Genomic DNA, 22,067 nt, shown 5'->3' on the forward strand with positions numbered 1-22,067 from the left:
CCAAGGAGCGAGCAGGACCAGAAGGAGGGCAATGGATTCGGTCTTTTCATGATTTAGCACTCAGCAGTAAGACTGTAACACAAGCAGAGAGATTCTGGGCTCGCTCAGGCACCCGTACCTCTGTGCAGAGACCAGCACTGCGGTGACCACCCAGGAACACTGTCCTGCACAGTGGAGCACAACAGCGGAGAGAGCTGCTGGGTGAACATAACCAACTCACTCGCTCTTTTAGAGTCCCATGCCTGGTTTGCTCTCACTCTGTATCATGCAAACACTTCAGAAAAACATTCACCAGACACATAATCTAAAAGAGAGAGAACTGTTACTACTAAAGTTGTGAGCCAGGACTTAGCAAACCCTGCTGCTCAGTCCAGAGCTGCCATGCCCAGCACTGAGGCCCCGACGGGCTGTCCCACCCTATCGATGCTGAAAGTGCCCAAGGCCCTTAGCTGCCAAACACACTCCTTGTGTCCTGGGATCTCTGGAGGTGCCTCTGGCAGCCAGCAGACACGAGACCAGCACCCAGGGGTTCCCTCCTCTCCTTGTCCCCAGGACACACTGCACCTCAGGCACTGCCCTCGCTGCCCACTGGGAGCAACTCTACTCTCTCTGACCTGAGCTGAGGTTTCTCTGTTGCCATCCAATAAAGTGCTAATGGGGGAAAAGAAAAAAAAAATGGCACAGAGAAAAGCAGTCCCTGTTCCCTCCCTTACTGAGACAAAGTGGAAACACAGGAAGGCTGCAATTAAAAATAATAAAAGCAAAATCTAGATCCTTGTCCCTTAAAAAGTGGCTCTATATACATGGGTGGCAAGGGGGGTTGTTTTTACTATCCCCCTGCCAGCAAATGCCCTGAGGAAGGCACTACCCCAGCCACAGGCCGGACTTCACCTCCCCCGGCTCTAGAAGCCGGCAGAAACCCTGCTGCACCCCGAGGCGGGCGGCAGGGATGGGTGGGCAGCATCAGAGGCTTAGTGTCTCATCAGCAGCTCAGCCTCTTTCGCACAGACCAAAATAACCATATTTTACAAGAAGAGGGGGAAAAAAAGTCCCTAGGGCAGTGGCAAAGGCCAGCCCCAGTGCGTTACCAGGCTCTGGCACAGCTTCCAGAGGCGCGCAGGGCCGGGGGCCCATCACTGCACAAAGGTGCTGGTGGCATTCACAACCACGGAGGGAGTAGCCAGCTCCACCAGAGCCTCGTAGGTGCCGACCACAAAACCCACGAAGCCGAAAAGGCTGATCACAACATCCTTGATGATGACCACGGGGTGCAGTCCCTCGGAGTAGAAGGTGGCGATCTCCAGCAGCGGGGGGAAGATGAGAGCCAGCGCGCTGCTGCTCACGGAGCCCACCAGCGAGATGACGATGTCGAGGCGCGGGATGAGGATGGCCAGCACACCTGAGGAAGGAGGACACAGCTTGCTTAGCAAGGCACAAAGACACTGCCAGAACCGGCCTCCCAAGTCAAAGCGAGCAAAGCAGATGACATCTCTGACAACTCAAGTTGCACCTCTGCCCTCTTGCCTGATACCACAAGCTTTGAAGAGATAATTGCATATTTACAATCATCTCCCCAAGCAATTAAGCTGTCACATTTAATAAACAGAGCACACCATATAGGCCTGTTCACCTCCCAAAACAGAAGACTGAAAAGCTCTCTCCACCCAAGAGCAGCACCAGCTCACCCCAACAGCCCCCAGAGTCCTCCCTGGGACCACTCACACTCATCACAAACCACCACCCTCACCACCCGTGCTGTGTGCCACCAAGGCACTGAGGGAATCGCTTTGGAGAATGCAAAGCCACAAGAAAGTGACATGTGTGGAGCACATCTCTCCCTTGGCAGCCACTCTGCACTGGTTCCCAGGAGCAGATATGATCTGGAAACACCAGGGGCAGTGTCCTGCAAGCAGAGGTCTCCACTCAGATGGAAATCACTACATTTTTTCCAAACTTTTGATTGTTTTTACGCCAATACCAGGACAGACCCCTCTAACCTCCCTCATCCCTGAGCTAGCAGCTGCAGACCAGAGAGCACTTGGGTGGCAGCCCCTGGCAGGTTTCTCCCTTCGGACCAAGCTCTGCCCATAGTCTCAGCATTCACAGAAATCACACTGAATGTTTCCTGGCAAGGCACAAGGCCCTGCCCTCGAGCTGCCACAGGTCGAGCATGATAACGGCCCCGGGCCAACTGATGCTGCTTGCAGGAGGAGAGGTTCTGGCATCTCTGGCCTCCATCGCAGGAGCCAGCATCACGCACTCCACCTCCAAGGTCTCTTCCTCCACACCTGGGGAGCTGCAAAGCCTCAAAAAACCTGACAGAGCAGGAGGCAGCAAGAGAAAAAAAAAGCTGTATTCCCCCACACACACACCTCTGAACAAATCCATTTGTTTTGCATATGTTTAGAGCTGTTCCAGAGCAACAGCGCCTACACCACAGTCTGTGGGAGAGGATTTGTTAAAAACGAACTTGAGCCAAAAAAAAAAAAAAGCCCCCGAGAGGCTTTTCACAACTTTCTCCTAGGAGCTGCTAGGAGATTTTCTGATTTTTCTCCCCTCTATCTGTTGTAGGATGGCAGAGGAAGTGGGGAAGGACCTGCTTCGAATGAGGGTATAAGCCCAAAGAGCATCATCACAGTCCAGCTGTGGGGGCAGCCTCATGGCTCTCCTCTGGGTCTGGCCTGGATTTCCAACATAAACTAAGGTTACTAATGGCATAAGGCAGCAACAGGTGAACAAGTTCGTATTACTGGGTGCTTCACATGTTTGGGGATAGGACTCAGTCCTGACCTGGTACCCTTCCTCCAGCCTGAACAGCAAGGAAACGTGCACTGTTTGCCACAGAAATCCTGCCCCAATGAAGCCCTCAAAAGCCAAGCTGATGGAGCCATGAAGTCACTGCAGGGGCCTTCTGCAGGCTGCCTGGAGGACCAGGCTGAGGGTGTGGGTTGGACAGGCAGAGCTCCAAGCAGGTGACAGCAGAAAGGGGCTCTGTGCTGCAAGAAGCCAAAGCCCTGCCCTGTCACCTCTCTGCCACAAGGAAGTCCAGGCTCCTGCAGACCAAGGGGAAGAGCTACTAACAGCATCCTCAGCCCTCCCCCCACCATCCTTTGGACACAAAGTAAACATCATTAAACCCCACTCAAAAATAAGCAGAACTAAAGTACCAGCTGCAGTCCTCAGCCTCCGGGGGCAACGGTTGCACTTTCCGCAGATATTAATTCAAAGGGCTTTTAACCGTGCTGGTTTTGAAGTCTAAGTTTAAAAGACACCCATATAGCAAATTGCATCCTCTATTTGGAAGCCAAAGCCACGATGCAGGCTTGTTCTGTGGCCACAAGATCGTCTGATGAATATTCATGCAACTCCATAATTGCTTTTATCCTCGCCAGCAGCCACAGTGATCTCTGACACTGAAAGATAAGGATAGGGGGTATAAAGGAACCTGCATCCTTCCACCAACACCTCTCTGTGCCCAGCCCCAGGGTTAGGTACAGTCACTGCTGTCACCTAAAGCCACCCCCTCGCCCTAAGCTCTTGCTCACCTGTGCAGTCCCCCCGACACCGTGGGCTCCCATCCCAGAGGCAGCCTCTCAGCTTGACCATTAGGACACAGGTGAGCAGAGCACGTGTCCCAGCACAGATTAAACACAGGTTTAATCTTTGCTCTGTCCCTCCAGCCTTCCTGAGCTCCCCATCTCACACAGACACCAGCTTTTCAGCCTCAATCTGTAGTTCAAAGGAGAGACAGAGATCAAACGCCCTCCTTGTGCACTGTGATCCTGCTCAACGCTGTCTCCAGCTCTTCCCATGCAACGTGGGAGAAGGCAGAACAAATAGCCCATGCTCTTGTTTTTCAGCTGGGCAGTAAAAGGTTTTCTCTTTTTCTTCAGGGAACAAAAGGCCTCAAGATCAAAGCTAACTCTTCTCAAAACAGGCCCTGGGCAAATAAGGGGCTGGGGAGAAGGAGGGAAATGATGAGTAGGCTCTTTGAGAGTCTGCATTGCCTCCTGTGTGGCCAGGCAAAGCCTCGTGGCTAAGCCAGTAGGTGCTATGGAGTTACTCTTCCCTGGACTAAAGATTCAGCAAAAGGTACCACCCATACCCTCCTGCTCCTGCAGCTCATTTCTTTTACGTAGGACATTTCCCAGCCACTGAGGAAGGCTTGGGCAAGGCTCAGCCTGGAGCGGTTGTGCCTGACTGTGGGATCTCCACCCATACTGAATGCTACCAGCTGTGGATGTTCTGCAGTGGCCAAGGGTACCCAGACCCCAGGGCAGGGCATTGCAGACATGAGCATCAATGCACCAACAGCTTGGACCAGAGCTTCAGGATGGGACACGGCTTCATCCATCTCAGTAAAGGCAGCATTTCTGGACCATCATCATTATAGAGAGCCCAGAAAACAACAGGCTCTCTGCCAGCTTCATCTTCTGCAAGTTAGTGCTGTATTTTTCTCACAAGCCCCAAACAAAGCCAGCTAGGACCCAGAGTGCAGCTCTCCGACGCTGAACTCTGGTGCATCAGCAGCATCAAACTATGGAGCAAAGGTCTTTCTTGGTGGAAGAGAAGACGCCTGGGAGCTCATTCAAGCGTCTCAGCTGTGCTGACAACAGCAAGGATGTCATCGTGACCAGGAATCAAAGCCAACCAAGACCGTATACTCCTGTGCTTCAGTGACCCATTGCTCCTCAGGCTTCAACAGCTCTGCCTTTCCCAGCTCACATTTCCCCCCGTTAAACAATAGGCAGACAGGTCAAACCCTATTCCTCAACCTGTTAAAAAAATCACAGTTCACTTCACTTTCCAAAATATGCAGACAATTGCATGCAATTACTTTTAAACCAGGCAGGGAGTGGCTGGCATCAGGCTGCATCTCAGTGTGAGAACCGTGCATCAAGCACTTGTCTTTGGCGTTGCCTCCCAAAGCTAAGCAGCCTTCTGCAAGGAAGACCAAAGAGCTTCCAAAATAACAAGATAGAGCTGTCCACAGCACTGGCACACCAGGGCTTTGGATACAGACCAACCATCCATGGATCATTTTCAGTTATCTGCTGTTGTGCTACATACTGCAATAAAACATGTGCTTGGAAAAGCAATTATGTACTTGGCTTTTCCCTGCTGCTGTCAGACATCACCCAGCTTTCAAAATAGAGTCCAACCAACTCAGCAGGGAAACTGAAGAAGGAAGGGAGGTAGGCGTGCATGGAAGCAACCAAGAGGTTATCATAGCATAACTGGTAAGTCAAACTGCTCACAATAAGGATTTCCTGGCTGGATCTGGCTTTTCCCTGCTCACTCGAGATTTCTTCTCAATAGCCATCAAGTATTTTCATTTTTTTTAATCTATAGTTTCACATTTTGATTTGTTTTAGAGAAAACCCAGGTAAGGCATCAAGTGCAAACACACATCTACCTCAAGTCCCACACTCTGAAAGGGATGCCATTACATGCTAGCATAGGCCTGGAAAGGGTTGGGAAAGGACACCTATCCCCCCACTGCAAGCAAAGCCTGTCAGCATAACCCCCCATGCCACAAGGTCTAAGCACCTTCCAGACAGAGGAAGCATAAGGGAATGTGACACTTGCCTCAGTCTCCCCACGAGGGATAATCCCCACAGGCTGCTCCTCAGCAGCGGAGGCTGTTCCACAGAGAGGGGCTGGAGAACCACTGCTGCTGCCTATGGCTTTCCTGGCCCTCTGGTTTGCATTAGAAAGGTTCAGGAGACCACCAGGGCAGTGCCAACAGCAGAAGAGGTGGCAGACCAGGGCTCAGTATTAGCAGCCTGCAGTGGGAAGGAGGCAAGCTCCAAACAGACGGTTCCTACTCACAGGTGATGCCAACCAGGGCTGTCCGGAGCAGCAGGTTGACCAGCAACCCCCAGCGCTCCGAGACTCGCGCGATGACAGGAGGGATGATGATCTCGGCGGGCACGTAGAACTGCACAGCGTACGTGAAGAAAATGCCAAAGGAGAAGAGCAGCTTCACGGCTTGGTACAACCTACAGATGAGAAGGAGGGGAGCTGGTGAGACAGGCTCTTGTTCCAAACCCCTGACATCAACTGAAGACAAAAAGCAGAGAGGTACATTGTGCCAGAAGGACATCAGTGTCTCAATTGTTTCCCTTCCACACATCCCCCTTCCAAATTAAGGGGCAATGCCTCAATCCGCTGAGCTGCTTCTTGTGTAATAGATGGTGAGGAGATAGCGCAACCTGCAAGCCCTGACAACATGTCCTCTAATTAGAGGCCTCAAGTTTGGCTTTGCGTAAGGAATTGGCAGGCCAGGAATTGAGACACTAGTCTTTCAAGTGCCACTTCCCCCTTGGGAAACCTCTAGGGGACAGATATTTATGGGCCCTTTCGGGGCCAGCCTATTTTTAAGTAAATCCCATTCCATTCTTAACTTATTCAAGAGTGCAGAGAAGGTTGATGCATCTTTGACCAAGAGACCAGAACCTAGTTTTTCCTCACACATTAAGGCACCTACCTACATTTCTAGAGGCTCAAAAGACCAGTGGCAGCTCATGTGCACAATGCTGCCCTTGCCACACAAGGTCAGAGTCCTCAGGACACCTCACACCTGATGGAGAGATAGAGGCTCCTTGCCGCCCTCTCCACTTCCACGTGACGGGGTGCACTCCGTAAGGCATGCAGGGACATGGGGTGGCCCTCCTCCTGGCTGCCACACAGTGCACACACCACGGACAACACCGGAATTAGGAAATCGTCCTCACCCGAGAGACAGCTAATAGCACCGATACCCGCAGGAACCTGCAATCCCGACTCGCAGAAGGAAGTTACATCCACAGCCCCTCACCGAGCATTTCTTATCTTTGCCTCCACTAGTGAAGTCCAACTTCCCAGCTAAAGGTTGGAAAAAAGCTCATTTTCTCCTGGTCGTAACGAGCAAGATGTTTTTCTCTAACTTAAAATAGGAAATGAAGAATATCTTCAAAGAGGACTATCAGCTGCAGCCATGAATACCTCATAGGTTTCAATCATTGCTTGACTCCCAAGAAGAACCTTCTCAAGAGGGTAAGTCTGGGCTTACCAAATTAACACAAGGCAAACATCACCACCACCACCTGCAGCTCAGCTGCCCCCAAGAAACAGAAAAACAGCAGCTATTTCTGGAATGCTGCATAATGTATGTTTGGGGAAAGGACAGTTAAAATAGTTTAGGTTGCCTAGAAGAAACTCAGTACGCAGACAGACAGCAAACCAGAGCTTGCACTTGCTCCAAGTCAGACCTCCCTGTGTCCCAGATGCTACAGCACAGTGAGAAGAGACAAGGGCAGCTCCAGAAGAACCAGCTGCAGCTGAAGAGAGGAAACCACCCCCAGCTCCTTGGCAATGGAACAAGCCTCTGTACAGAGCAGTGATACCCAGTTACGTTACACATGGCCCTACTTATTCTCCTACACAGACATGCTGGTCAAGTCGGACAGCAAATCAAACGTGAGTTGGGGGCATGTCCTGGCAACAATTAAGGTTAATCATGCACTGGTTTTAGTAAGAGCAGGCAGCAGGTTAAGGAAAGGTATTACTCCCCTCTCCCTTCTGTTCTGAATAGATGGGAGGAAAGTTTTTTACCCCAAGGGTAGTTAAGCACTGGAACAGAGACCCAGAGATGTGGTGGGAATCCCCATCCCTACTGAGATTGAAAATTTCAGCTGGGACTGCTCAGAGTGAGAGTTTGGACCCAATGACCTTATGAGGTTGTCCCCAACTTAAATTATCCTGCGATTCTACAGGTAAACAAAGGCCAGAAGTCATGTCAGAGTCCAGAGTGCACCCACTCAGCCACAGCATACTGCTTGTGACTTGAGTGTGCAATTGCCTTTAGCCATCTCTCCCATGGTTTGCAATATCCTACAGTTGTATTTCCAAGCAAGGGAATATCAAATGTTGTAAAGCAATAAAGTGCTCCAAGGCTATCCACATTTAAGAGATGCTATTTTCAAAGTTACAGAATAAGGTTGGGTCAAGATCTTGCATAGATCAGAAGAAACCAGCACAATAAGCACAAAGGGCAACTTCAAGAAGGGGAAGACCTCACCCCTAGCCATGACCCACACAGAAAGCAGGTTCACTTGGGGCCTCGGAGAGGGACTGCTGTGCAGAATGCAGCCAACGTCTGCTTATTCAGGAGGCCACCCTAGGCTACCCCTACAAGCTGCAGTTCAAGATATTTCTGCAAGAGATGGCATCCTGTTCTCTGACCAAAGAATCTTTAACTTCATACCTCCAAATGGTCACACACGAGCAAACACGGTTGCCCTTGCTACAGCATTTCTTCACTTTTCAGATGGTGGGGTGAAGAAACCCTTCTGAGGTTGCAAGGAGGGGTTTCTGCATAGCAGCACAATATTTCGTGGAGATCATGGTTGGACCAGGGCACTCTGAACTAATACACTGCTCTTGGGAAAGCTTTGGAAAGAGCAGGGAGGTTGGAAAAAGTCCTTAGTCCTCCTGTATCTCAGTCATTCCTCAAACACTTACCAAGTCTGTTCCTAGAGACCTCCAGGCAATGACTTCAGCTACAGAAGGATGTAGCATCTCCTCCACAATACCTGCCTTATGTTCCCCGTGCTGCAGGCAATCCCCATGACTTCCTGCCCACAGCCCTCATGAGCAGCCACTGTGCTGCAGAGCCCTATTGCTGAGGAAAAACAGGCAACAAAGCAGAATTTATTTCCAGAGCAAGTCTTCACCCATCACCTAAGGTTTAATGCAGGTATGGGAATACAGTGTTCAAGAGTTCAGCTTTAATTTCCCAGCCCTTACTTTAACAAGACAGATAACACATTTCCAAGTCCAATATTTACAACCTCCATTGAATGTTCTGCCAGAAAAGAACATGTACAAACAGTGAAGTGCTTGGTGTGCAGAACCACGATAGACCACAGCACTCCTTCTCCAGAGGCAGCCTGTAGAGCACACGAGCCCTGCCTCTTCCCTGAGCCTCTTTGTGCACCACTTACAAAGGGCACTGTAACTTGTTCTTTCTGTATAAGAAAAACCCTACAACTTCTTCCATAAAAGAACTTTGATGGAAATTGTAGATACTTCTAAAGGTGTGCATTCAACATATGATCCTTTAGAGACTAAAAATAAACTACTACTTCAGTTCTCTCAGTTTCCCGCTTTCAAGAACAGCGGCAGCATTTCATCTTCCCACCTCATCTGAGGCTATTTAATCTGTGTTTTATCTGTAGGTGTTGAGCTGATGGGATTCATACTTACTGTGCTCTGCAAGTTGGGATTCAAATCTCATAATAATGCTGACACATTTTTCAAAAGATCAATCCCTTCTCACCAACAGAACAGTCACCTGTGAATACTTCACATTGCAAGGCAGTTAAGTCAGGGCTCTCAGCAGGAGCAAGACTCTGCTCGCATTCTTCCTTGGGGATGAACATGAAGACACTGCACTGAGCAAGCATTTACCCTCCCAGGAACAGACCTACAGGCGCACTGCTGGCCCCCAGGAAAGGTAAAAGCCAACAGGAGGAAGAAGAGATGTTCAGGCAGAGGATTTGGTCTTGTCACTCGAGTGTCCCGTGTCTTTACCTCACACAAAAAGTCAGCGCAGCCCGAACTGCAATAAGATGGAACAAGAGACTAACGAGTTTTTCCCTAGCTCTTGCCCTTCGCTACCTTCCCTCCAAGTCCTTTGAGACCAGCTCCTGAGAAGACATCTCTACAGCTCTGAAGGGCCAGAGAAGCACTGGCTCTACAGAGGAGTTCAAACCCCTCCACAACACACTTGCACTTCCAAGCCATGTGCAGCAGCATACAGAGGTGCTGAGCACCACAACTCAATCATGCATTTTCCAATGCACTTTCCAGTTTGCATTTCCCATGCATTCCATGTATTTTCCAGTTTGGCAGCTGGGGACCAATATGAGCCGCATGGGCAGCAAAGAGCCTGCTATGTCTGGGCAATGGCATGCAACCTGGCCAGCTGCTGCAACAGCCAGCAGCTGCTGGCAAGAAGAGAAATGACACCTCTGGATAAGCATTTAATGACACCTCTGGATAAGCGTAGCCTAAGTGCTAGGCCATGCATGTTTCTGTAGGGCTCTGATCCTTCAGGCCAGTGACTGAAGCCTTGCAAGAAGCCTTGCAAGATCCCAGAAGAGGACAGACAGGTTTGGGGAGCTGCAGAACTTGGCCCCTAAGGGAAGGGGTATCCTCACAGCAACAGCTCCCACAAGCAAAGTCTCATCTAGGCATGATGCAGAGCCCAGCAGTGGGAGTTTGAGCTCCAGGGCTACAAACAGGAACGCAACTCCGATGTGAGATGTCACATCTCTCCCCTACAGGGAGCTCCCAGCTCTGGGTTTAGTTTTCAGTATGCTTCATTTGGGGAGAAGTTGTTTTTTGCTGTTCACAGACCTTACAGAGTCTCATTAAAGTTGGATTTCAAGTCCTCTTGCCCTCAACACTACAAGTATTGACAATGAGATCTCTGCTTAGCCCCCAAAATAAGGCTGCGAGGCTCCAAGAAAGGATGGGAGCAGCATCTAGCAAGGCAGGAGCCATTAGATACCCTTAGGAAAACGATGAACCCCACAGAGAATCATCTCCCAAGCTAGAAAGTCAAGACCAAACCCAGCAGCAGGTGCTCAGACACCTCAGCAACAAGCACCTCTCCTTTCCATATGCCAGATGACACTTGACAAGCTGCTTGGGACACCACCAGCACTTCCTTCATTGTCACCATTGCCCCACTCCCAAACCCATCCAGACTAGTTCTTCTAAGGAGCAACTTCCACCACACTGCCCTCTTTTCCACATCCTCGGTGAGGACCATCCTCCCTTGCTGCCCTGGCCCCTCTGCTCCCACTCAGGAACTCACCAGCAGTTGGGCAGGTTGAGCGTTATGCTGCCCTGGATTTCTGCTCCGAAGCGCAGGTACCCCAGGACGCCCAGGCTAATGTACAAGACTGTGACGATGGTCATCCCCACGTAGAGGATCACTGGGAAGTGCTGGGGATTCTTCATTTTGTTTTCCAGAGGTAATACCTTGGGGAGGAAGAGAAGGGAAGAGCAGAAGAGCACATTTCTCCCGGTTTCTGCAGGCTGCATGGTCCCTGATGTGGGCACAGAGTCCAGGACACAGCGGCAATTGGAGCCAGCTGCTGCACTTATGCAGGGCTGCCAACAGAGCGGAGGCCAGGATGGAGAGTCCAGATCAAGGCACAGCTTCCCCACCGCAGCCCCACACATAGACATGCAGCAAACAGGATAGTCACATGAGTTTTCCAGAGACTCCTGGGTCATATAGAGTGCAGAAAGTTGCTATATTGGGGATCCAACTTCTAGCACTAGAATTTGAGACCTACAGACTTCATACAGCAAGCCCCAGCAGGGCAAATTCATGCCTTTGCCTTAAAAAAAGGGACCATATCTCTCTCCATGGCACAAGACTGCACTTACGAAGCAGTCTGACTTTGTGGGGAGATGCAGCCTGGACCTCGCCTGCTTCAAGCTCTGTGCCCCAAAGCAGCCCAGCAATGGCCTCTGGAACAAGCCTGGCACGAGCCCCTGCTTTCCCCCAGCAGACACTGCAAACTTTCTGCTCTCTCATCAAGTTTGTTTGAAGAGATTTCAGGTAGGCAGACAATAAAAAGGGGAGGGACAGAGACAAGTCCCTCACCTCTGCACTATTAGCACTTACTTTCAAATACAGGATTTCAGCAAACAACTTTAAAAGTGATCTTGGGTGACAGGGATGGCAAGGAGGGACAAAGCAGAGAAGCTGGTGAAGAGGCAGGACCAGAAAAGCCTTTATTTGTTTCCTCACCTCCAAGCTGTGCTAGGAAGAGAGTTTTTGTGCCTTACTGCTTGCAGGAGCTATGAGTAGGAGCTATGAGTATTCTGTAAATATGCCTCAGTATAATGGAATTGGCATTCTCCATCCCTGTGTTTACCCAGCCAGTTTATATTAAGAGATGAAAACACTTTTTCCTCCTTTGAAGGGAGCTCCCGGAAACAGCCCACAACATCTTAGCAAGGCATTAAGCACTCCACCCACCCAGCTTTTCCATAGACACGGCCGTCTATTTACAGCATCTTCACAGTATGAGAAGCACATGCAAATTCAGCACCACAGCAGACTGAAGCCAAGCGGCTGCTAAAGGGAGATCACTCTGCCTTCCTCGCAGGGTGAGTAGGAATAGATCACATTTTGTCCTGCTTTTCAACCTCCCACTGGGCAGCTTCAGGAATCTTCCTTCATAAGCCAGTAGGCAGAGCCAAACAGAGCTTCCAACGAAGTTCCTAGGAGAGCCCAATTTAGGGTCAGATACCGACATCTTCAAAGAAGCAAACAAACTGTTGAGGTTTAGAGCTTTGCTCCTCCAGCCTCAGATGGAAAAGTTTGACCTAGACTATTGCCTGGAGGCTAAAATGAAAAGCATCACCCAGCATTCAGGCTGCTGTCGGAGAAGTTCCTCTGCAAATACAGCTGCAATGCAGAGCAGGTGCTGCTGCAAGCACAAGCACGGGCTCAGCCTCCTGCACAGCCAACACTTACCACTCCAATGCCTTCAAAGGCAAAGATCGCAGTGCCAAAAAACAGCGGGTAGGTCTTCCAGGCTGCTGCTAGAGGCAGGTCACTGGGATCGGGAATGCCCTGGAAAAAAGCCCACACAATTAAGACACAAAGAGGAAAGGGAGCACCCGGCCCATTCCCAAGGCTCCCTGTCACAGCCACCTGCCAGACCAGAAAGCTGCACAGAAGCAGAGGGTGATGCATGGTGCCCATGGGGACATGGGGCTGCACACCCACTGTGTGCACTGGGTCACACCACTGCTGCAACCCTGTGGCCTCCAAACACCTCAGCCTGGCATTTACTGCCAAGCTCCCTCCTCTTCTGGAGGGTAACTTCACTGCTAAAGCACAAGACATCACAGAAACTTCAATGTGCCTCGGCACACCCACATACCCTGATGATGTACTGGTAGATCACGATGAGGCTGCCAAGCATGGCCACGTTGGCCAGCATGGAGAAGATGGACAGGACCTTGAGATTCTGGATAAACGTGAGCAGCACCACAAAAGGCAGCAGAGAAACCATGTAGAGCCGGGAGTCCATTGTAGGGGTCAAGGCCACAGTTTTGTTTGGGCTGCAGTCGTTGGTGGTACCGTTTGCTGCAGATACGACCTGAGGAAGCAGAGAAATACTTGGCAAACCTCATAGCATGAGGTTGACAACCATGGCTCTGTCAGCCCTTCCCAGGCAGGTCAGACTACTACCCCCTCAGCTCATTTATGTAGTAAGTTGCTTGAAATCCAAGCAATACAAGTTTTAAAGACACTGGGGCCTGTGGTTTCTAAGGAGCACGTGGCTTCTTGTGAGGAGCACACATGGGAGCAATTACTGCCTCTCACTTGAGGACACTGCCAAGGCCCAGGCTCCTTGGGCAGGCAACTCAGCCACCGCGTGCTCTGCTCTGCGCCCCACGGGCCACCACATCTGCTGCAGGGCAGGGGATGGTTTGCATAGCCCACATGGCAAGATGACAGGACAGGAAAGAGACATTAAGTGCTATTTTCTTAAAAATCCCTTTCCTCTAGCAGTATCATGTTGTTCTCAAAACCACGTCCCCTGTCAGCTGCCCTGTGCCTTCTTTGCAGGCGGAGGAGCGAAGCCACTGCACTACAGACACCACGTAGAGATCAGACACCCTGCAAGGAGATCTGGTATCTACTCTTGACTCCTGACCCTGCACTTCCCAGGGAAAAATCATACTTTCCTCGTGTCTTTCAACCCAAAGGCCCTCCAGGCCATGTCTTCATCTCTAGAGGCAAATTTACCCCAACATTTGGATGGTTGCAGCATCCTTTCCAAGGGCACAGACGCATTTCAGATCACCTGATATAACTGGCAAGGATAGAGATGGTTCAGGTATCAGATGTTGTCTGCTCACTGCAGCAAAGGGCTGCATAAAAAAAAATTTTACTTGCTCATGCACCAGAACAGAGCTTATGTGCAAATCAAAATGTTCACAATTTTTATATGTGAAAGAAGGCAGGGCAGAGACATGGCACCCTGCAGAGCAGTGTTTTCCCCAAGCCCTCCTCCTGCTTTGCCTCAGGTGGCTTGCTCAGAAGCAGTTTTGCAGAGCAGAGCTCGGCCCAGTGCAGCAGGACCCTGCCCAAGGTACCACCTGCACCACAGCTCCCCACCTAACCCCGTTCAGCACCGCAAAAAAGACCAAGTTACACTCCCCTCTCCCCACCCAACAGAATTCCAAAACCTAGGCCAAGGGGGTTCCCGCTTGTGGCTTGAAATGGGTTGGATTTTCAGTGGTTTTGCAAATTTGATTTGCACTCTGAGGCAGCATTCAGCCTCCAAGACTGCTCAGCAACAAGAGCGGTCTCTATAGAAAGAAGCCCCTTTCGCAGGAGCAGCAAGAGGCTGCTAGCAGGGCTCAGTGCAGCTGCAGCAGCCTCACGTGCATGCACCCGACTGACCCTTGCCTCAGACTCACTCCAGCTCTCAGAGCAGGATGGAGAAGGCTGCTGCAAAGATTAAACAGTCCCTGCACATGCACATTTCTCTGCCCTGAGGAAACAGAGGCCTCTTTCAAGTAAGAGGAGACCACACAAGGGCTGCAAACCCCCAGGAATTCAACATGGAAGATGCTCTGGCTCCTCTTCCCCACTCCTGAAGCTCTGATGGTCTCAATGCCTTTGTCTGCTTTTACAAATACCCCAAACTGGCGCTTCACACCACCCCAGGAGAGGGAAAAAATCTATCAGGGATGCAAGCAAGGCCCAGTTGAGGATATCTGTAGCCTTGTCACTCCCGCGGGCACTTAGCACATCAAACCACTGCCCTCCCTGGATGTTTCACGGCCACAGAGAGCCCCGTGGGAGGAACTCACCAGACCCCAGTGGCAATAATCTCCCTGCCCCTTGGGCACTCCAAGAGGTGCAGCCCAGCCCCAAAGCAAGGCCCACAGGCAAGGCCTGCGCCCCGCTCCCAGGACCCACGGGCCTTTCCTCCAAAGCCAACCCACTGGCAGCGGGCACAGGAGCTGCTTTGCAGGCCCCTTCCCCCCAGGACACCTCCTCGCCCAGCGTGGGGGCGTTTGGCAGGAGCTCCTCAGTGCTCACACGTTCACGCCACCGGCAGGCCCGCAAGGCAAGATGAAGGGAGCCCGAAGGGCGGCTGCTGCTTGCCGAGGGAGGCAGAGCCGCCCTTTCATCCTCTGCACGCGGGCTTCCAGAGCAGCCCCTCTTTGGCAGCACGGCCCTTTGAAGAGGAGGTGCTTAGAGCAGCCCCCACGCGCCCGCAGGGCTCAATGGCAAGAAGCCACCTCTGAGCTTTGCTGTTACCTGTGTCTAAGCCTCCCTCTTGCCCAGCCCGTGTGGGAGCCCACCTGCTCGCCCACTGCCCCACATGGCTTCATGTGAGCCCTCACCACCCTCTCGTGAAAAAGGGATCCATCCATCCTGTCTGCTCTCCTCAGACACACCACCAGCCTCATGTTAAACAGTCCAAATTTTCCTTTCCAGGAAGTTTTCCCTAAAGCTTAGGCAGTAAACAACAACTGCTCCCTCCTTACAAAAGCTCAGCCTTGGAGCCAGCTTCCTGCTCCAGGGAAAAGCAGCAGCCAAGCAATCCTCCAACCACAGCAGTTCAGCAAAAGCCCCTTAGCTCTAGCAGTGAACAAGCGGGGAAGATCTGGCTATTGCCATAGTGGATGCAAAGGAAATTGCTGCTGCAGTGTCTCTTAAGAGCAGCAGAAGCTTGCAGGGCAGGAAGGGAGCAACGCTGAAGACATCTGTGAGGCTCTGAGCTGTGCAGAACCTGAGAACAGGGACTTCTTATTCTCAGTTTTTTATAGCTCAAGAGGTAAGCAGCAGACAGTTAAGCTGTTGCTGTTTATTTCCTACCGATGCCTAGCAGAAGGAAGCTCTTTCCGTGCAACATGTAATTAAGCTGCAGAACGAACCACTGCCACAGGATGAGGCAAGAAACCAGAATGTAAACGGGTCCAAGAAAGGGAGGGGAGAAGTTCATCCCAGGTCCCAGGAGCCGTTATTGTCTACATATAGCATCAATAAACCAATTGATCAAGCTAGGCAGGTTATCAAAGGAGCAATCACGCTGTGTCGACCTCATTCCTGCCTGCCTTCTACAACACTTGGCCTCTGTTTCACCCGGGTCTAATGCTTCTTTATGCAAAAGAAACTCACAGGAATTTTCTGGAGCAAACCTGTCCTCTCTGGCCAGCTTAACAGGGAAATTGATATAAAATAATTGGGCAGAGGAGTTAAACTTTCCAAAGAAACATAATTGGGCAGACGAGTTACATGTTCCAGGGAAATGTGAGTTATGGAAAAGGGGCTTTCTCCAAAGAACATGGCTATAAGAGCATTTAGCTTCTTCATACACTCTCTCCCAAACCAAAGGGCTTCTTCCCTCCTGCCTTTCTCTTGTTTACAGAAAGAAGGTGTAAGTCTAACCTGTTTTAGATTATCAGCTAGAAAGACGAAGTATACGCAGCAGAAACCCAGCTGAGTGAGGATCAGGAAAAGTCCCACTACACGCCTAGGGAAGAAAAGAGATTGTTTATTAGAAAGGTCACTAGATAAGACTGGACTTTGCCTGCCCTGCACCCTTTGAGCCTGGAGATTAGGCTCAAACACTGCAAAGTTCCCTTCCTATGGGGACAATATGTGCAAGCCAGAGCATTGCCTGGTCACATTCTTCAACACTCAGAAAGGGCACTGCATCTCATCCAGTCTCACAGACCTCAGGCTCTCCAGTCCCCTCTCCTAAACCCTGGGCAGGACCAGGACCAGCCTTGGTGGGAAAGGCCTTGCTAACTGCCCGCCTTGGGTTTATAATCTCCAGTCTGCAGCTGAATCATCATTCCCTCCCCAGACACAGGAATAAGTAGATGTTTTCAGCATCTGATGTGCCTCTGTTCATAAGGCTGGAAGCAACCCTGAAGCAGCTGTTAGACCTCAGTGCTCACTGATTAACAAGAAGATGGACCAGTGCACTGCAGCACACATTATTTACCTTCCTTATGCTGCAGACATACTCCCACTTCTTTGGTATAGCTCTAAGACAGGACACATTCCCTAAGTGACATCTGCATGGGATATTCTGTAGGAATTTCATCTTCTCTCGACAGGACTACTACCCAGTGCTATAATCTCTGGGAGGTATTTTATATATCTTATGATCTTGCATATCTTATGATCATCTGTCAGCACAGTTCAGAGACCAGCCTGCTCTTGCACCTCGGCTTTGGCCAGCTCTAGGTTTAAAGGAAGGCCTAGGTTTAAAGGAAGGCTCCTCCCCAGCAGGAGAGGAGACAGGTACCTTCCCCAGACGGCGTGTGTCCGAAGCCAAGCACTAGGAGTTGACTCCAGGCCATACATCACGGCACCCCCGTAGTCCACAAACTGCTTCTGGAATCTGTCCAGAGGAGAGAGAAAGAAAAGATGTCACGTTGACCGCATTTGTTGGCCTCCAAGGCAAAAAGCAACATCAAAAGAAAAAAACTTTTCTGCAACAAAGTCCAGAAAGAGCTCCTGTGACACTAACCCATTTATCCCCGGCAGGCGTTATATGAGTTTGTGAACTGCCCGATCATCCCCTCGGGTGTGCACTTAAAGGATGGGAAGGCCGGGAAGCATCTGCAAGCTGGAGAGCCAGCAGTCATGGCTCCAGAGCTCCCTCCAACACCCAGAGGAGATCCTAGGAGTTCCCATCACGGCATGGGCCAGGGACCAGGAGCAGTGCGGAGCACTAGGGCTACTCCTTACCTGTAGCAGAAGTGATGGGCGCATTTCACTAGGATGCTCATGCAGTGCACAGCCACGATTCCCATCACAAACAGGCTCAGAGGCCCCAACTGCACAGAAAGAGAGAGGAAAGGCTGCACTCTGATGGCCAAAGCCAGAGCTGCAGCATGGGTTTTACTCACAAAGAAAAACAAATAACTTAGTACCCCAGCCCAGCAGACTCAGTGAAATGCCACTGCAGAGCCAACAGGAGCTCCAGTGCTCGTCCCTGGGAACCAGCCCAACCCAGCACCAAATAAACCCTACAGAAAAGTCATGAACTTGGCAGGAATGATGCAAAGCAAGCAAGTTGAGGCAGTTTGGCCATAGGAAAGCATTTTAAGGATTACTTTTTAAGCTTCCCATCTTGCACTTCATTATTATACAGGTGCCAGGTAGGAGGTCACAGTCTGGTGAGAGGAAGGAAATTTTCTATTTGTAACCCGAAGAATGGGAACGCTGCACTCTTGAGCAAAGAAATCCAGAGGAGAGCAGTGCGCTGCCCCTCTCACACCACCAAGCCTGCACTGGGGCATGCTGAGCACCATGGCAAAAGCAGCACAGAGAAGTGACAGTGTCCCGGGGCTGCTATGTTTGCCTGGCAAGTGCAGTCTCAGCCCTCAGGCTGCATCACATCCATGAATCTTGGCCAAAACTCAGACCTGCAAGGCTGGCTCAGCCCAGGTGAAACCACAGCGAGGGAAACACTGTGTTCTCACTTTGCAGGACTTCACTGAGGAGCTGCAGGGTTCATCACACGTGTGCTCAGCTCCTGGAAGCTGCGGCCGGCACACAGTGTACTCAGCACAGACAGGCCAGGGACACACCAAGGTGGGACCTGCCGCCCACGGCACCAGGGAGCAAAGATATTATCTGAGAGCAGAACGGACCATTCTGCCATCAGCAAGAAAGGGGTTGACACCACGGGAGCAGCAGGACAGCACTCAGCTCAGCGTGGAGGCAAGAGCCCAGCACCCTGCTCGACTCCAAGCAGAGGAAAACCACAGCCCAGTCACACATGCTGAACTGATCTACATCAGCTAATGTGATATAGAAGCAGGCAGCACAGCCACGGCAGGAAACTAGCAAGAGTCCAAGGTGCGAATGCTTGCAAGCCGGTGAGCAGCAGGAGGCATCTCAGCAGGGATGTGCCACCACACCAGCAGCACGAGCTGGACAGCTTACCAAGATGCCCGCGTTCTTCACAGCCAGAGGCAGCCCCAGGAGGCCTGTGCCGATATTCCCCTTCAAGAGGTGGATCAAGGTCTGGTACCATCTGAGAGAGGGAAGATAGGACCACCACAAGCATCAGCAGGAGCCCTTGCCATACGGTCTCAGTCTATACACAGCTGCAGCAAATGCATCCAGAGGCTGAGACCACCTCTGCTGAATCCAGCTGGGCTCTGGGTAGGAGCCAGGGAGAACCCCAGGCAAAGACTAAGCAAACAGCTTTGGGCTGAGTATTTACCTCCAGGTAAAACCCAATGGGAGCTCAGCTCAGCTGCGTGATCAGAAACTCCCGGGGTCAAATGGCCAAAACATGAAGGCTCCTCAAAGACATCAGCATCCTCTGGTAATGCTCAGGAGATGCTGTCCTAACCCACAGGGGTAAGAGACACCTCAAATTTTATTATTCAGTAGAGTTTTGATGTCAAGTAAACCTGGCCTGTTCTCCTGTTTGAATGGAATGTGTGGAAGCCCCCAGGCCAGGACGCCCATGCAACAGAGCATCTCTGCCCCCGAGACGTGTGCTTGTCCCTGCAAGGCCGCAGAGCTCTGCTCCCACGGAGGAATTCCTCACTCAAACACTGCTCCATGGCCCCTGGCACACGTCACAGGAGCACAGCGCTGTCACCAACTCCTCCTCCCTCTGCCCACCTCCCCACGAGGTGAAGGAAGAGGCACTCACGTTGTCCCGTTGGTCTCCCCAAAGCGCTGGTAGGACTCAGGGTGGCCAAAACCATTCATGCCCCCAGGTGGGCTCCCCTCCGGCGTGACGTCCGTGGAGCTGTAGTCATTGTAGTCCTCGCTGCGGAGCCGCCGGGTGGACATGGTACCTGGGGAGGGAGCCGCGTCAGGGCCGGAGGTGACGCTCAGCTCTGTGCCCCCCATCTCGGCCTCCTTGGGAGCAGCCATCCCTCAGGAGAGCCCAGCTCGCACTGCCGGAGCAAGGTCTCCTCGAGGGCTTTTATAGGGCACGCGCTCCCTGCCCGCCCCAGCAATCAGGGCTGGCATCTGCCGAGGTCAAAGGCCCGCGGCGCCTTCCCTCAGGCTCTTCCTGCAGGCTCGTGCCCCCATTTCTGGCACACCCACAGGGGACGGGCTCGCAAGGCAGCAGGAACAGCCGTCTGGACACAACTCACCTGGCCGCTCGGACCGGGCGATGGACACATGCACCCGCCGGGAAGCGCAGGGACGAAGGCAGCGGGCAGGGACTGGGTCTCCGTGGATCCCGGACCTCTTGGCTCCCAATTGGTGCTGCCAAGAGGATGGCTGTGAAAGAGAAAGCACTTTTAACCCCTGCAACACCTTGTCCTTGCCGCAGCAGAGAGAGTTTCTGTGACGCAGAGTCATGGAAGCACCCGGGAGCCTCCGAGGCTCAAGAACTCCAGGCCCTTATTCCACAGCAATACCCAGAGCACCCCTACAAGCCAGGAGCACCAGAGCTGGCATCCCTGAAAGGCACATCTCCCGCCTCTGGGCTAAAGCTAAAATGCTCCCAGCTGATTCAACTCCCAGGTGAACCCTGAAGGGCTCCCACTGCTTTTGCGCACCCTGCAGCTCCCACTACCCACATCCCCTTCCAGAGACCACCCGTGCCTTGCTCAGAGCAGGACACCAGCAATGCAGGCGAGCGAGGGGCAGAAAACTGAAGGGAGAGAACAGCCTTTGGAGCACGGAGCCGTGCTGCCAACGGAGGCAGCCGTGGTGCTGCCACGGACATCGTGGCGGCCTCGCTGCCAGCTGAGAGCCCCTTGCAGCCCCACGCGTGGGACCAGCCTGGGGCTGAGACCTTCCGCCCTGCTTGCACAGGCACCCACAAGAAAGCAGCCGAGTTACTGATTAATCCTGCTGGGCTTTGCTAGCCCTGCGAGAGCCGCGCTGCTCCACCCCAGCGGCAGCAACCCGCGAGGCGCCGGCTCCCGCAGCGATGCTCCGCAAACGCGGGCAGCGGCGCCGAAGGCAAGCGGGAAACAAGGAAGGAGCGGCTGGCGGGAACGGGGAAGAGGAAGGTGGGAGCTGGGGATGCAAGAGCAGGCGGAAAACCCAGGAACTCGAGCTGACCTCCCAGCCTTGCCCTAGGTCCTGCCGGTCACTCAAAGGCTTGTCCTAAATCCCCAGCCCACGGACATCACACACCAGGCAGGCAGGACAGCCGAGAGGGGATGCACCGGGCAGGGCAGAGCTTCCCAGTGCCAAGACGTGCCTACAAAGCCTCTCTCCCAGCATCTCCGGGCACGAGGAACCCAGGTTCCTCCCCACACTCTGCCCATGGCCTCTGGGCCACAGCACGAGATGGGCGCAGCCTCCGCCGCAGCCCCTTGGCAGGGAGAGCTCGCAGAAAACCCCCCTATCGGGAACACAAAACGACCAACCCCGATCCTCACGCCAGCTTAGCAGAGCGCTGCCCGCCCGCCACGTGCAAAGCCACCACTCGCAAAGCCACAACTCGCAGCCACACGTGGCATGGCAAAGCTCTCACCGCAGCTGCCCCGCACACCCAGTGCAGCTCCCGCCTGCAGCCCTTGGCCAGCCAGGCACTGCCTCCCGGCTCCTCGGAGCGCTGCGGAGCTCGGCCCCGCGCTGCCTGTTCCCCCTTCCCTCGCAACTCCTTCCCTTGGGCTCGTCCCTCCCGCCCGGGCTGCGGGTACGTGCCCCGGCTTCAGAACGATGCTCCAGGAGGGAGGTGACGGGACCACTCCGTCACCAGGTAGAACAGGACAGACAGTGAACGAGCAACATCTGACCAGGACAGACAGTGAACGAGCAACATCTGCTGGCTGTCTGGGGCAGGGACAACCCTCTGCCAAATGGACTTGGGACCCAATACCTGCTGCAGGCTCCTCCGGGATGTCACCACCCGCGGCTGGCGGCTCCCTGGCTGTCACCTCCCAGGTGGCCGCTCCATCCCTTCCTTCCCCAGCCGGCCAGGCGGAAGCGGTGAGAAAAGCTGCCTGTGCAGAGGGCTGGTTTCCTGCCTCTGCTCCGCGTGCTCCCCGCCGGGCCACGCGAGCACCAGCGC

General features: G+C 52.6%; 1 protein-coding gene across 1 annotated transcript; it reads right to left on the reverse strand.

Moving 5' to 3' along the window:
* Positions 1-683: 683 nt before the first annotated feature.
* Positions 684-19,891, reverse strand: LOC112954512 (proton-coupled amino acid transporter 1-like). The gene is made up of 10 exons (XM_026047689.1): positions 19,734-19,891; positions 19,010-19,100; positions 17,807-17,895; positions 17,361-17,456; positions 16,493-16,577; positions 12,960-13,178; positions 12,548-12,646; positions 10,868-11,034; positions 5,833-6,002; positions 684-1,399 (listed from the first exon to the last, which is right to left on the reverse strand). Exons 1-10 carry the CDS (start codon positions 19,874-19,876, stop codon positions 1,134-1,136), a joined length of 1,425 nt encoding a protein of 474 aa, XP_025903474.1. The 5' UTR covers positions 19,877-19,891; the 3' UTR covers positions 684-1,133.
* Between the last annotated feature and the right edge of the window lie 2,176 nt (positions 19,892-22,067).

This window comes from Nothoprocta perdicaria, unplaced genomic scaffold (genome assembly GCF_003342845.1).
Source record: "Nothoprocta perdicaria isolate Ctin4 unplaced genomic scaffold, notPer1 scaffold_5, whole genome shotgun sequence".
Lineage (NCBI taxonomy): Eukaryota > Metazoa > Chordata > Aves > Tinamiformes > Tinamidae > Nothoprocta > Nothoprocta perdicaria.